The sequence below is a fragment of the Egretta garzetta genome, unplaced genomic scaffold (genome assembly GCF_000687185.1).
Source record: "Egretta garzetta isolate BGI_Z169 unplaced genomic scaffold, ASM68718v1 scaffold420, whole genome shotgun sequence".
In the NCBI taxonomy this organism is placed as follows: domain Eukaryota; kingdom Metazoa; phylum Chordata; class Aves; order Pelecaniformes; family Ardeidae; genus Egretta; species Egretta garzetta.
In genome coordinates this window covers 707,251-718,960 of record NW_009258386.1, presented here as the reverse complement: position 1 = coordinate 718,960, position 11,710 = coordinate 707,251, and the positions used below count along the sequence as shown (strand labels likewise).

Sequence of the window (11,710 nt, the reverse complement as noted above, 5' to 3'; positions counted from 1 at the left end):
GGCGCCGTTTGTGTTCCTCAGGAGGTGAGGATGAGCAAGCCCCTAACGCCTTCGACGTACGTCCGCTGCATTAGCTACGGGCTCATGAGGCAGCTGGCAGATTTCATCGATCCGCAAGAAGGGTGGAAGAAATTAGCAGTTGATATAACCAATCCCTCCGGTGACAGCAGATACAACCAAATGCATATAAGGTCCGATATAGAAGTCTTGGAACGTGATCATGTTTATTAACCGTTTAATATAAATACCATAGTCCATCCCATACCATTGTCCATCCCATTCCTGTAACTTGTCACAGTTCGCGTGCTGACGGGTACTTAAGAACTCATCTTACAGTACCGTTGCCTTGGGGAACTCAAGGTAATTACTCTTAATTGTTCTGCAGTTCAATTTTCAGACAAGCTATAGCGAAAGAAAATTGACTAAGGAAATTAGAATTAATTAGGGCCACGGGCATATGTGTAACTTTCTATACCCTAGAGACTAGTAAACATTGACTTAATTGTGTATCTTCGCACAAGAGGCAACTGGATTGTAACTCCTAGTTCACTGTTCCCAAGAAAATGTCCGACAAGTGTGTGGAGCCCAAGACCTAAAACTAATAAGTTTAATTTAGAAATAATATCAGCAGTTTTTTATGAGCACCTTGTTCCTTGAAGGGCTTGTTGAATCCATAAGCTATTTCAAAGGTTATGAGATTTTTAAATACCCAATGTATCCTCTTGGGTTTCCAGCCTTTCTGGTGATGTTAGCATTAAATCTTCATTTGTCTTTCTATAATAATAGTAAATCAGTCAGAGTAATGGATCTCAATTTCTGCTTAATGCCCATCTTGCAATATTCAAAGTAAAGTGTGAATGCCAAATGGATGGAAAATGCTTAAATTTTTTTTCCATGTGATCTGGCTCTTACTTGCCCTCTGTCTCTTGTTGACATTCTCTTCTCTGTTAGTCCCACATATTATGAGTCCTGGACAAAATCTTGAAGTCACGTATGCATATTTTTCCCTTAGTTTTTCTCATATTTTGCATATTTCCCCTCCCAAGTTTGAATTTTTTTTAGAGTTTTTTAGCTGCATTACACTTCTATACATTCAGAATTTTTTAAAATATTTTTTTAGGTCATTTACTTTTAATCTCTTTACGTTCTTCATGATTCTCGAGATCACTTGGGTTTTTTTTAATGTTGGTCTATATTTATCTTTTAAGGAGATTTGAGGCATTTGTACAAATGGGAAAGAGCCCCACATGTGAATTACTTTATGACTGGGGAACAACAAACTGTACAGTTGGTGATCTTGTGGATCTGCTGATTAGGAATCAATTCCTAGCACCAGCAAGCCTCTTGCTTCCAGGTAACTGTTACTCTTTCACGTTTTGTACTGTGTTCTCAGTTTTCTAAGATGCTAAAGAGTTTCGCAGTAACTTGAAAATCAGAAAGGATTAGGTCAAAATAACCAAAAGTGGATATATTTTCCATTATCTGTAATAACAGTTTAAACAAGAGTTTCAAGTTTAAATAAGAGTTCTGCAGCTTACACATGGTGGCAGAATATAACCTTCTCATGACACTTAGGTGTCTCTCAATTTTAGTAAATACTGGTATTAATGTTACTTGGTTTTTTTCTGTTTCCTAATGTAGTTAATGCTTTTTCTAAATTCCATTTTCAGAAACTGTAAGGATGGCACAAGAAGTTACATTACCTCTTTCTTCACAGGAAACCTTGCCTATACATGAGAAACAACTGCCTATACAGGAAAAAGAAGTGGCATCTGTAAAGCCTGTTTTAGCTCAGAGTACTGAGAAGCAACATTTAGCTCCTCCCTACTTAAGTCAAGAAAATAGCAGCTCACAATCTAGTAACACAGGTAGGCGCTTAGTTTGATAGAATTAAGTACAATCTTTTTTGCTGATCTGTCCTTCACCCCGTGTGAAATAATCAGAACAGTGCGTTAGAGTAATGGCTATATTCCCATCACTGTGCATCTATGGGAAAAGGCGTCTTGCTTTTGCTCTTGTTCTGTGTGGCTCTGAATTTAGCTTGGGTAATAAGATGTCTGAATGCGAGATGCACCTTGCCAGGTAAGGCAGCTACTCTGGTGGAAATGTTGACTGATAATTAAATTGAAACTTATTTTGTGCTACACATAATCCTGTTGCTCTTTTTCAATACTGATTTTGTAGACTTTTTAGCACCTTGTGTTTTAAAGCTGGATTTTACATGTCAGAAGTGACAATGTCAGAGAAAAGATGACTAAAGAAAGCATTCTGGGAAAGTACATGGTTTAGTCTCTTCCTTCCTAAAGGTCCACTTCTGAATTGCTGCCAGAAACATGATGTGATCTAGAAATATTTTTACATCTGACACAGTGTGGCGCGCTCTGTGATCTGCTGCACATTTAATTTCTGTTACCTGTATTACGAGTATTAACAAAAAATACAATCAGAAGGCTGCTACAGTGCTAGCTGTGAAGAAAACTATGCATAGCTAATTATATATATATAATGTATTTCATTTTTTTTTCTGGTATCTTCATCACAGAGCTGGAAGTAGGGTTCCACTATGTCAGGATCTTCATGGCAGCAAGTTTTTGGTTTAATAGAACTGAAGCAGATAATCTATTCAAATACACTTGTTCTTAAGTGAAAATGTAGTTGTGCTAAATGGTAAATATGTCTTTCAGATTTCCGTAATTTTCTGTTTCATGACTTGGAAAGTGTTACAAATAATTTTGATGCGCGACCAGAATCAGCTGGAGGTAATAAGCTGGGAGAAGGGGGCTTTGGCATTGTGTTCAAAGGCTACATCAATGGCAGAAATGTGGCTGTCAAGAAGCTCGTTGCTGTGAGTTGTCCTGGGCATTTTCTTTTTAATGACTCTGTATATTGTACTATAGACCTTGTTTATCTGTGGAAGGGGTTGGATGATACGCTTCAAAAAGTGACACTATGTTAAACATTAGTTGGGTTGAGACCCTTATCCTGTAGTCCCGCGAGTGGTGTGAGTTGGCACAGTCACCGGAGATGAAGTCTTGCCTTTGAGTAGCTCAGGCAAGTTGTCTGGAAGAGCAGAGTGCTCCTGCAGTTCCCTTCCCTTCCCTCCCCTGCCCGCAAGAAGTGACAGAAGGGAAGGGGTGCTAGGGAGGTTTCCATTTCAGAATCAGATGAACGATTCACAAGCTAAATGGATATCGCCACAGAATTTTGGTCTTCATAACCAATGGTTTGTGTGAATAATTAATTTTGGAATGAGTAGGTGCTATTTATGGGTAACTGCAGTGAAATAAAATAAGTAAGTTGGTGACTGTACTGAAACACAATCCATTTGTCCATTAATATTGTGTTCCATGGAATTAAAAATCATGTTCTGATACTTTATTTTTGAGTTGAGTAAAAAAAGAAATATTGTAAACAGTTAAGTAGTTGTTAGTTGTATGTAACTAACCTAAAGAAAGGCTTACAATTCTGATTTTTTTTTTAATGACCAACTGTGCATTTGAATATGGCCAGTGATATTAACGTCAAATACTTCATTTTGTAGATGGTTGATGTCAGTGTTCAAGACTTGAAACAGCAATTTAATCAAGAAATAAAAATGATGGCAAAGTGAGTACAGTGTTATACGATGTCATTAAAGCCTTTTTTGGGTATCTAAGTTGGCAGATAACAAGTTAGCTAGTGTGATCCCTTATTTTTGTCTTTCTAGCATAATGATTTTCATGTTCAGTGAGAGTGTTTCATATACAACATGACTGTATTTTGTCTGTTTCAAAGCACCATTGCAGAAACCTGGCTATGTGCAGTAGGGCTGAAACAAGTAATTGGGAATCAAGTTCCCTCTGATTTGTATTTTCCTCAAATGTTGTGAGTCTTTCAGAGCATATATGCATAACGGTTTTTTGCTATAGGTGTCAGCATGAGAATCTAGTAGAATTACTTGGTTTCTCAAGTGATGGTGCTCAGCCATGTCTGGTGTACGAATACATGCCCAACGGTTCATTGCTTGATAGACTTGCTTGTCTGGTAAGTAAAATCTTTTCCAGCTTCCGGTTGTCTTTGCTGTATGTGTATGGGTATGGGTAGTATGGGTACCTATGAAGTGTCTTTGAAACAGTACTGAACTGTGATGGCCTACTTATTTCTGTGTTCTAGGAGACAAACATGGTAACGACTATTCTTCCGATAACATTTTATACAAATGTTGTAGACACATTAAAGTCAAAGCAGGCTGACAGTACCATGTCATGTACTAGTAGTACCTGAAGTGGCACAGGAGCTTGGGCTGGCTGTGCCTGCGTGGAGCGGAGCAGAGGGTGCTGCAGTATTGTTCCAGGTTCTTGAGATTCTGCATTGTGAAATTGCCCTTTCATTGCCTTTGTGATAGTGATTATAACACAGTGTTCATAGGCTGCGTATCTCTTTCTGAAGTGCCCAAATAAACGGGAAATACTGGGGTTTTTAGTTAGTATTTTGTGTAAATGCAATGCTTTCTTCTGTTTTTATCAAATGACGTATCTTCTAGCCTTGGCATTTAATAAATAATAAGTTGCTTTGGTTTTGGTGAGGCAACTCTGCGTATGAAGGACAAACAGTTGCTTGTTGGAGTGATATCAACACTTAAGCCAGACTTAACCTAGTAGATGAATGTCCATGTTAGCTTGTTGAAGGAGTTCAAAAATCTGCTTTATACTAAGCAAATGAGGTTGTAATCTGGTAAACATCTTAACCTGGTGCTACTTTAACCCCCCATGGTCCCAGACATAAAAAATTATATCTTGCTTTTTTCTGCACTGATTTCCTGTTGTACTGGCTCAAGCATTTAGTAGTCAGAAAAGAGCTAGGTTAGGGAACTGATCAGACTGAAAAAATACTCGATGAAAAAAATTTTTAATATTCACATTTCCTCTGTAAGGCTGCAGAAGTACTTCTACCCCAACAGGAAAGCAGTGGTGGTAGGATGAGAATGAGTAGCAGTGGTTGGGGAAAGTACTTGATATGTTTGATAGCACTGCTGTCTCAGATTGGTTTGGATGACTTGCTTGCACACATTTGCAATTGTTTTACGTGTTTTAAACTGAATCAGTGCAGAAGAGAGACTAAGTTTTACTTAAGGTAGCGCGAGCTTATCTGTAGAAATGAGCAGTGCTTGACAAGGTTGTACATGAAAATGTTCGGCCATGTCATTTTAGCCATTATCATCAAGTGAGCTTAGAAGATTGGTGGTAATTGAAAGCTAAAGTAAAATTACTGAGGCCTTTACAAGGAAGAGACCAACTTATAAATCATAAAGAATCTAAATCTGTAAATCAGAAAGTCGAATAAGCGAGGAATGTGCATACTGAATGTGTGTTCTTGCTGATAACTTAATTTTGTGACTTCACTAGATGAGTTTGAGGCATAGACTTGCTTATGTCATCTTGTTGACTGGGCTTTGAGGAGCAGATGAGGGAGGTGGTAGAATGATGAGATACTCTAATCCTCTTCCCTTGGCCACTGACAAGATTAAGAAGTGGTTTTGAAATGTAGGCGCCCTCACTTGCGAGGTCTAGTTAGTAATGTGCATCAAGCTAAACTCTTGAGAAGTGGTAAATCCAAAACCACTGGAAGACTGACTTCTCATTGTTAGTAAAAACTGTTGATTGCTTTGAATTATTTGCTTTGGGTAAAAAGGCTCTGGTATCAGTGCCAATACAATTTGGAAGATGTGATAGATACAGGTAGTTCTTTGCAGTGCAGCTGGCCTTGTAGGGTCAGAGTCACATATTATCAAGAATGCTTTTTGCAATGGGTGAATTAATCTAAGGCAAAAGGCAAGGGGAAGAACTGAATGTGACAAATGCATGTATTTCTGTCCAAGTGAAATATATGCTATTAGTCTTTTTAATGATTTACTTGAAAACCACAAAACATAACAAGAAGTTGGATTGTGGGCGTTTTATATGTTTTGGTTTGTTCTATGTGAGCATATATATATATTAGAGTTTCACCTTTGTACTTGCCTTTCTCCCTTCTTATTCAAGGATGATACTCCACCAATTTCTTGGAATACAAGATGTAAAATTGTTCAAGGTACAGCAAATGGCATCAACTTTTTGCATGAAAATAGTCATATTCACAGAGATATTAAAAGGTAAAAGCTGCTGACTATCGCTGGCTGCATTTTCCCTTTTTCCTCTGGTTTTTTTTCCCCCATCTTTTTTCTTTTTCCCCCTGCTAAAGTCATTTTAGAGAGAATAAACTGCAAGAAGCATTGCTTCAGTCAAGGGCACAATCTTTTCTGCAAGTGACATCCATCACCATAATCTTGTCTGTGCCACAAGGACATGACCAGTACAGACTTCTAAAGATAATTATGAGGCTATTGTAATCTGTTACTATCAAATAGTTATTTGAGTGCTGCAAGGACACCCAGAAGTTCTGTTCTTTCACAGCTGCTGGTAATGAAAAAGTTGCTGTGAAAGAACATAATGACTCTTAAATGGGGAATTTTTCAGATGAAGACCCACCTTTTTTTTTTTCTTTTTGCTAGAACATTTCTTCAGAGTGTCTCCTTTGATTTACTGCTCTTTATTATGACAGTAAAATTACTTCAGTCAGGTTTATGAAGTTCAGGGTTCTTCAAGGATAATGTATGTTCATTTGTTTATTATACCAGAAATTTTTCCAGGGATATCAGAGCTCAGAAAAGGTGGGAGTTTTATTGTAGGGTTTGGGGTTTTTTTCAGTTTTTTTTTCTGTTTTGTTCCCCCCCCCCTTGCTACACTTTATCATAGAATCATTTGGTTGGAAAAGACCTTTAAGATCATTGAGTCCAACTGTACCTGTCTACTACTAAACCATGTCTATAAGCTCCTTGTCTACCCATCTTTTAAATATCTCCAGGGATGGGGACTTGACCACTTCACTGGACAGCCTGTTCCAATGCTTGACAACCCTTTCAGTGAAGAATTTTTTTCCTAATGTCCAATCTAAACCTCCCCTGGTTCAACTTGAGGCCATTTCCTCTCATCCTATCGCTTGTTATTTGGAGGAGAGACCAATACCCACCTCACTACAGCCTCCTTTCAGGGAGTTGTAGAGAGTGATAAGGTCTCACCTCAGTTTGTTGTGTTTTTTTTTTTTTTTTAAATACCAACGCAGTCTAAATCTTTGAAGAAAAGCCTCAGATGCCTTACTCCTCGTGTGGGTTAAGAAGGAGCAACTGACTGCTGGGTGTCATGGATGAATGCTTCAATAGCTTTTTGGCTTCTGGCAACTCTGCTAAATGTAGGCCATTTTGGTTTTGTGACCTTCCAGCTTGTAAGGAAAGTTTTTGCTTCAGGTGCCGCATAAAATGTGCTTGCTGCTTTGACAACTTGTGTTTCTTCTTTCTTCCCTGCTTAAGCCTCTGGACAAGTGTAATGCCTGGAAGGGACACGTTTTTTACCTTATGCTACTCTACCCTTCTAACTGCTGTGAGTTGATCTTATTCCAGGATTGGGTTTTGGTTTGTTTTTTTCTTTCGTTTGGATTCCATTTTGCAACCTCTTGCAGTTGCAGTGGGAATAGTTTTGTAAGTTTGGTTGGTGGTATTAATAGTGCTGCCACTCCCAAGTAAAACTTAGTTGAAGGGACATCTAAGGTTTGCTTTGCTCTTCATTATGCTATGACATGTGGAGACAATTTGTAACCACGCATGCACTAGAACAGCTTCTCTGTAGGCTACAGGGGACATGATTGAATGGGCGTTCTCAGAGCTATCTATAGGTTTTTGGCTCGGTTATGCCCAGGAAATAATTTATCTCTTGAAGCTTAACAGTTGCAGTAAAACTTGCTTCTCTTGTGCCCTTTGTGGTGTATCAAAAGAGTGACCACTCTTTGGACTTAAGTTGATAAGAAACTCAGATTTATGAAGTTGTGATCCTCCTCTTCCTTCTCCTAGAAGTTGAGCTTAAATATGACACCAGTTGGTGGATGGTGCCTTGACTAGTGTTTGTCCTTTTGCAGTGGTCTTACATTTAACACTATTTACAGCAGTTCCAATACAAAGTGGTTTGTTGTAACTTACAGCTTTGTTAATTTTGTTGAGAAGCTTTGGTGAACAAGAAGGGGAAGTTAAAAATAAAAGTTTCTAGTTAAGTGTTACATGTTATAGCTGGCTATGTGGTTTTCCTATGGTGCTATTAAGGGGGTCGGAAAATGAGGAGGATTACAGAAATGTTAAATCAAGCATTTTAAAATGGCTCCAAGTGCTACAAGTTTAAAAAACAGTAGAAGATTTATGCTGTAATTTATCCCGCTGAGTAGTTTATGAAAATGTTAATGTCTCTTAGATCAGCTTCGTTCTTCAGGGTTTTTTAAGGGAAGTAAAAGCTGGAGATCAAGTGGAAACACAGCACATACATTATTCTGGGATTAGTAAATTTTCTGTTTCTCCTCCAGGAGAAGAATAAGAGTATTAGTATTCATTTGGCATGTGACTTTGTAATGGTTGACCTATTAGATAATAGGTATAAAAACCTGCTTTTGTTAGTTCTGAGTATAGAGAATTAGACAGTTAAGAATTGCGTGGTGATCCAGTACCAGTTGTTCAGAGCTAAGTATTTTCTATAATCCTTCTTAAAGAAAAGGTATTCGCATCCAAAACATGGGTGTAACATGACTGGCCTCTTAGAAGAATTTTTTCTATTTGTAGGATTTGGGGGTGGGGGGCGGTGTTTGGTTTTTTCCTTGTTTGGATTTTTGTTTTGTTTTGTTTTTAATGCATGCACGCACAAGAGAAAACACGGGTGGGTCCTGGCAGCCAGTTCTTGATTTATTTAGAGCAATTCATTTTGAAATTGAGCAATTTCCAACAAAATTAACTCTTGCATTTTTTGTTATACGACTAACAAATAAATATCTTAGATTTCAAGAAACAGTCAAAATAGTTTGCATTTGGTTATTAAAGTTACTAGTCTGTTATAAAACCTAATTACTGTACTGGTTTGGAAAATTTTCTTCTCTTTCTTTTTTTTTCCTCCCCTCTCCCCCAGTGCAAATATCTTATTAACTGATACATACATGCCCAAAATTTCTGACTTTGGACTTGCAAGAGCATCTGTAACATTCACACAGACAATCATGACTGAAAGAATTGTTGGAACAGCAGCCTATATGGCACCTGAAGCTCTGCGGGGAGAGATAACGCCGAAATCTGATATCTTCAGTTTTGGAGTGGTAAGTAGAACGTGGGAAGCAGTATATGACTTTTTTTTGTAAATGATAAAAGTATACAAAATCAAGAATATATGAAATGAAATAGTCCGCTCTGATCTATCATTTCTCCTTTTCCTAATAGATGTGCTCCTAAGATAGTGTTTCTAAACTTTGGTTGAAAATAATTTGAATAAGTTGATTAAAACATTGAATTTGCTGATGATTATGATAATTATGTTAAAATGTAAATTTGCATGTGAAAGACCAGAGTAAAGAACATTCCAAGTGCGAGCTAAATGTAGTTTGAGTAATGTGGAATATTGTTTCTTCTTGCATAGTATTGCACAAAAATGTAACTCAGGCTGGAAAAAAAAATTTTTTTAAAGAAAATGTTCCAAAATAAAGTGTGGTTTACTGTTTTTAAGCACCAAAAGTGTGCTGTGCGTATGGGATGTGCCTTAAAGCTGAGTCCAAAAAAGACATGAGCTTAATATTTGGGAGAATAATGAATCCCTTCTGAATAGATCCAAGACCCTAATCACTATTGACGACTTCCATCGTGGCATTTGGTTTCATGGGGAGATGGGCCAGATACTGTTAATACTTTGGAGATCCTTCAGTCTTGCTTTGAAGCAACACAATGTAGGGTGTTAAAAACTTGCGTTGAAATTCATATGCCACACTGCGAATAACAGCTAATGAAAACAAAGGTAGGAACAACAGTCAGTTGTACAGAGAGCTATCTTTGAACAAGTACAGATCCTGTGAGCATTTGTTTGAAAGACTGGGGTCATGCTCCTTTTTGCAAGTGGTGTATATGCTAAGGATTATTCTAGGCTTCATTTTTCTCTTCTGATTTTTTTTTTTTTTTCTCCTAGGTCTTACTAGAAATAATAACAGGTCTTCCTCCAGTAGATGAAAACCGGGAGCCACAGTTACTGGTATGTTCCTTTTGCTTTCTCCTTCCCTCCCCCTGCTCCAGGATCACTTTATGTGAAGTCATAGTCAGTTAACAGGTCCCAAGACAACCAAATTAGTCATCAAAGTATGTGATTGTGAAAACAGCTCTTGTGTCAATGTTTGTCTTAGAGGTGAGGCTGAAACATTTCTCTCTTGGCTGGTAAAAGATTGTTCAGTCCCCAAGGTCATCTCCTTCCGATCTGATAGTATAATTCTCTTCGTTTTGGTACTGCTTCTTATTGTAATACCATTATGCTTTATGAGCATACTCCTGCTATACCCAGATTCCCTGGTAGTTCCTCATTCACCAGAACATTTTAAACAGTTAATCTCAGTTGTTTGTTTATGGTTCTTTACATTTCTTACCATTCCTGTGTCAATTTTCATCCTCTTCAACTTTATTAATAATTGCAAATACCTTGTGTTTTTAACCTTAGGGAAGTTTGGAATGTAAGGGCTTTTTTTCAGCATGAGGGGTGGGTTGAATTTTATTTTCTTTTTTACTATTCAATGAGTAATTCAGTCTACTAATTAGGAAACTAATGTCTAGGAGTTCACTGTCTTGACTTAAAAATCTTACAAGGCTGTTCTTAATTTAGCCTTTCATTTAACTTAACGTTAAATTCTGAATTACTTAGTGCAAGGTTTTCCTAGAATATTTTTTACACGAAGACTGACTTACTAAGTATGAAATAGCATTGGGGTTTGGGTGCATTTTGTTCCATACTGTTTGATAGCAGATCACTTTCTTCACAGCTTTAGGAATACCCGTGTACTACTAATAGCATTTTTTTTTTCCTCTAAGCTGTGTCTACTGGAGTAATACTTATCCTAGTGAGCTCTGCAAAGACCTTGCAGAACTCAGTCCCTGTCAAATTGAATCTTGAGGCTCTGGCATTTTTTTGAAGCAGGCTTTTTCAGAGATAGGATCTAAAAAGGAATATAAAGTGTGATTTGACTGGTATGGTTTCTCTTTGTAATGTACTTTTGGGAGCATAAAGAGAATGGTGAGCACAAGAAAATGTGGCATCCTTAGCTTTGAATATTTTGGGGTAGTTGAGTGTCAGTCAGCAATTTCAGACTGACCCACCAAGGAAGTCAGAAGACCTGCCTCTACTCACTGACTTTATTTCTTACTTCATTGGCCATGCTGACTTGCCTGAGGTATTCCTCAGACGGTATTTGTGGTTACAGGTAATGTGTTTCAAGTGTGTTGGAGCTGGAGAGCTTTGGAGTCAGATTTAAAAATTTATTTCAAACTAGATGTTTCCTTTGGAATAGACGTAGCAGCCACTGAGACTGGTGGCAGAAGGCATTACTTGACAGAAGGAGGCTTTATAAAGTTGACAGAAAGAAAAATTATTCCCACTTAAGCTTGCATATTTGTGGGTTATTAAGTAAACATAAATACTTCATTGATTGTGCCTCTCTCGAAACAGAGACAATACTAAGAAACTGAGCCTTGAACTTGGAGAAAAGTTAAAGCTGTATGATGTAGCTTAAAGAAAATTGCTTTACGATCTTGTGTTAACTCAATTAGAAATAATTTGTAATAAAAATGTATAACCTTATA

General features: G+C 37.6%; 1 protein-coding gene across 5 annotated transcripts in view; it reads left to right on the top strand.

Moving 5' to 3' along the window:
* The window catches only part of IRAK4 (interleukin 1 receptor associated kinase 4), a 13,338-nt gene that overhangs the window by 283 nt on the left and 1,345 nt on the right, over positions 1–11,710 (top strand). For 2 of the 5 annotated variants that reach the window (XM_009642256.2, XM_035897773.1), the window contains exons 2-10: positions 22–191; positions 1,209–1,354; positions 1,671–1,868; positions 2,685–2,845; positions 3,542–3,606; positions 3,909–4,023; positions 6,021–6,130; positions 9,015–9,198; positions 10,056–10,118. In XM_009642256.2, the coding sequence (XP_009640551.1) occupies positions 31–191; positions 1,209–1,354; positions 1,671–1,868; positions 2,685–2,845; positions 3,542–3,606; positions 3,909–4,023; positions 6,021–6,130; positions 9,015–9,198; positions 10,056–10,118 (1,203 nt within the window). In that variant the 5' untranslated portion in view covers positions 22–30. The other 3 variants (XM_035897780.1, XM_035897757.1, XM_035897789.1) reach the window with 2 other exon arrangements.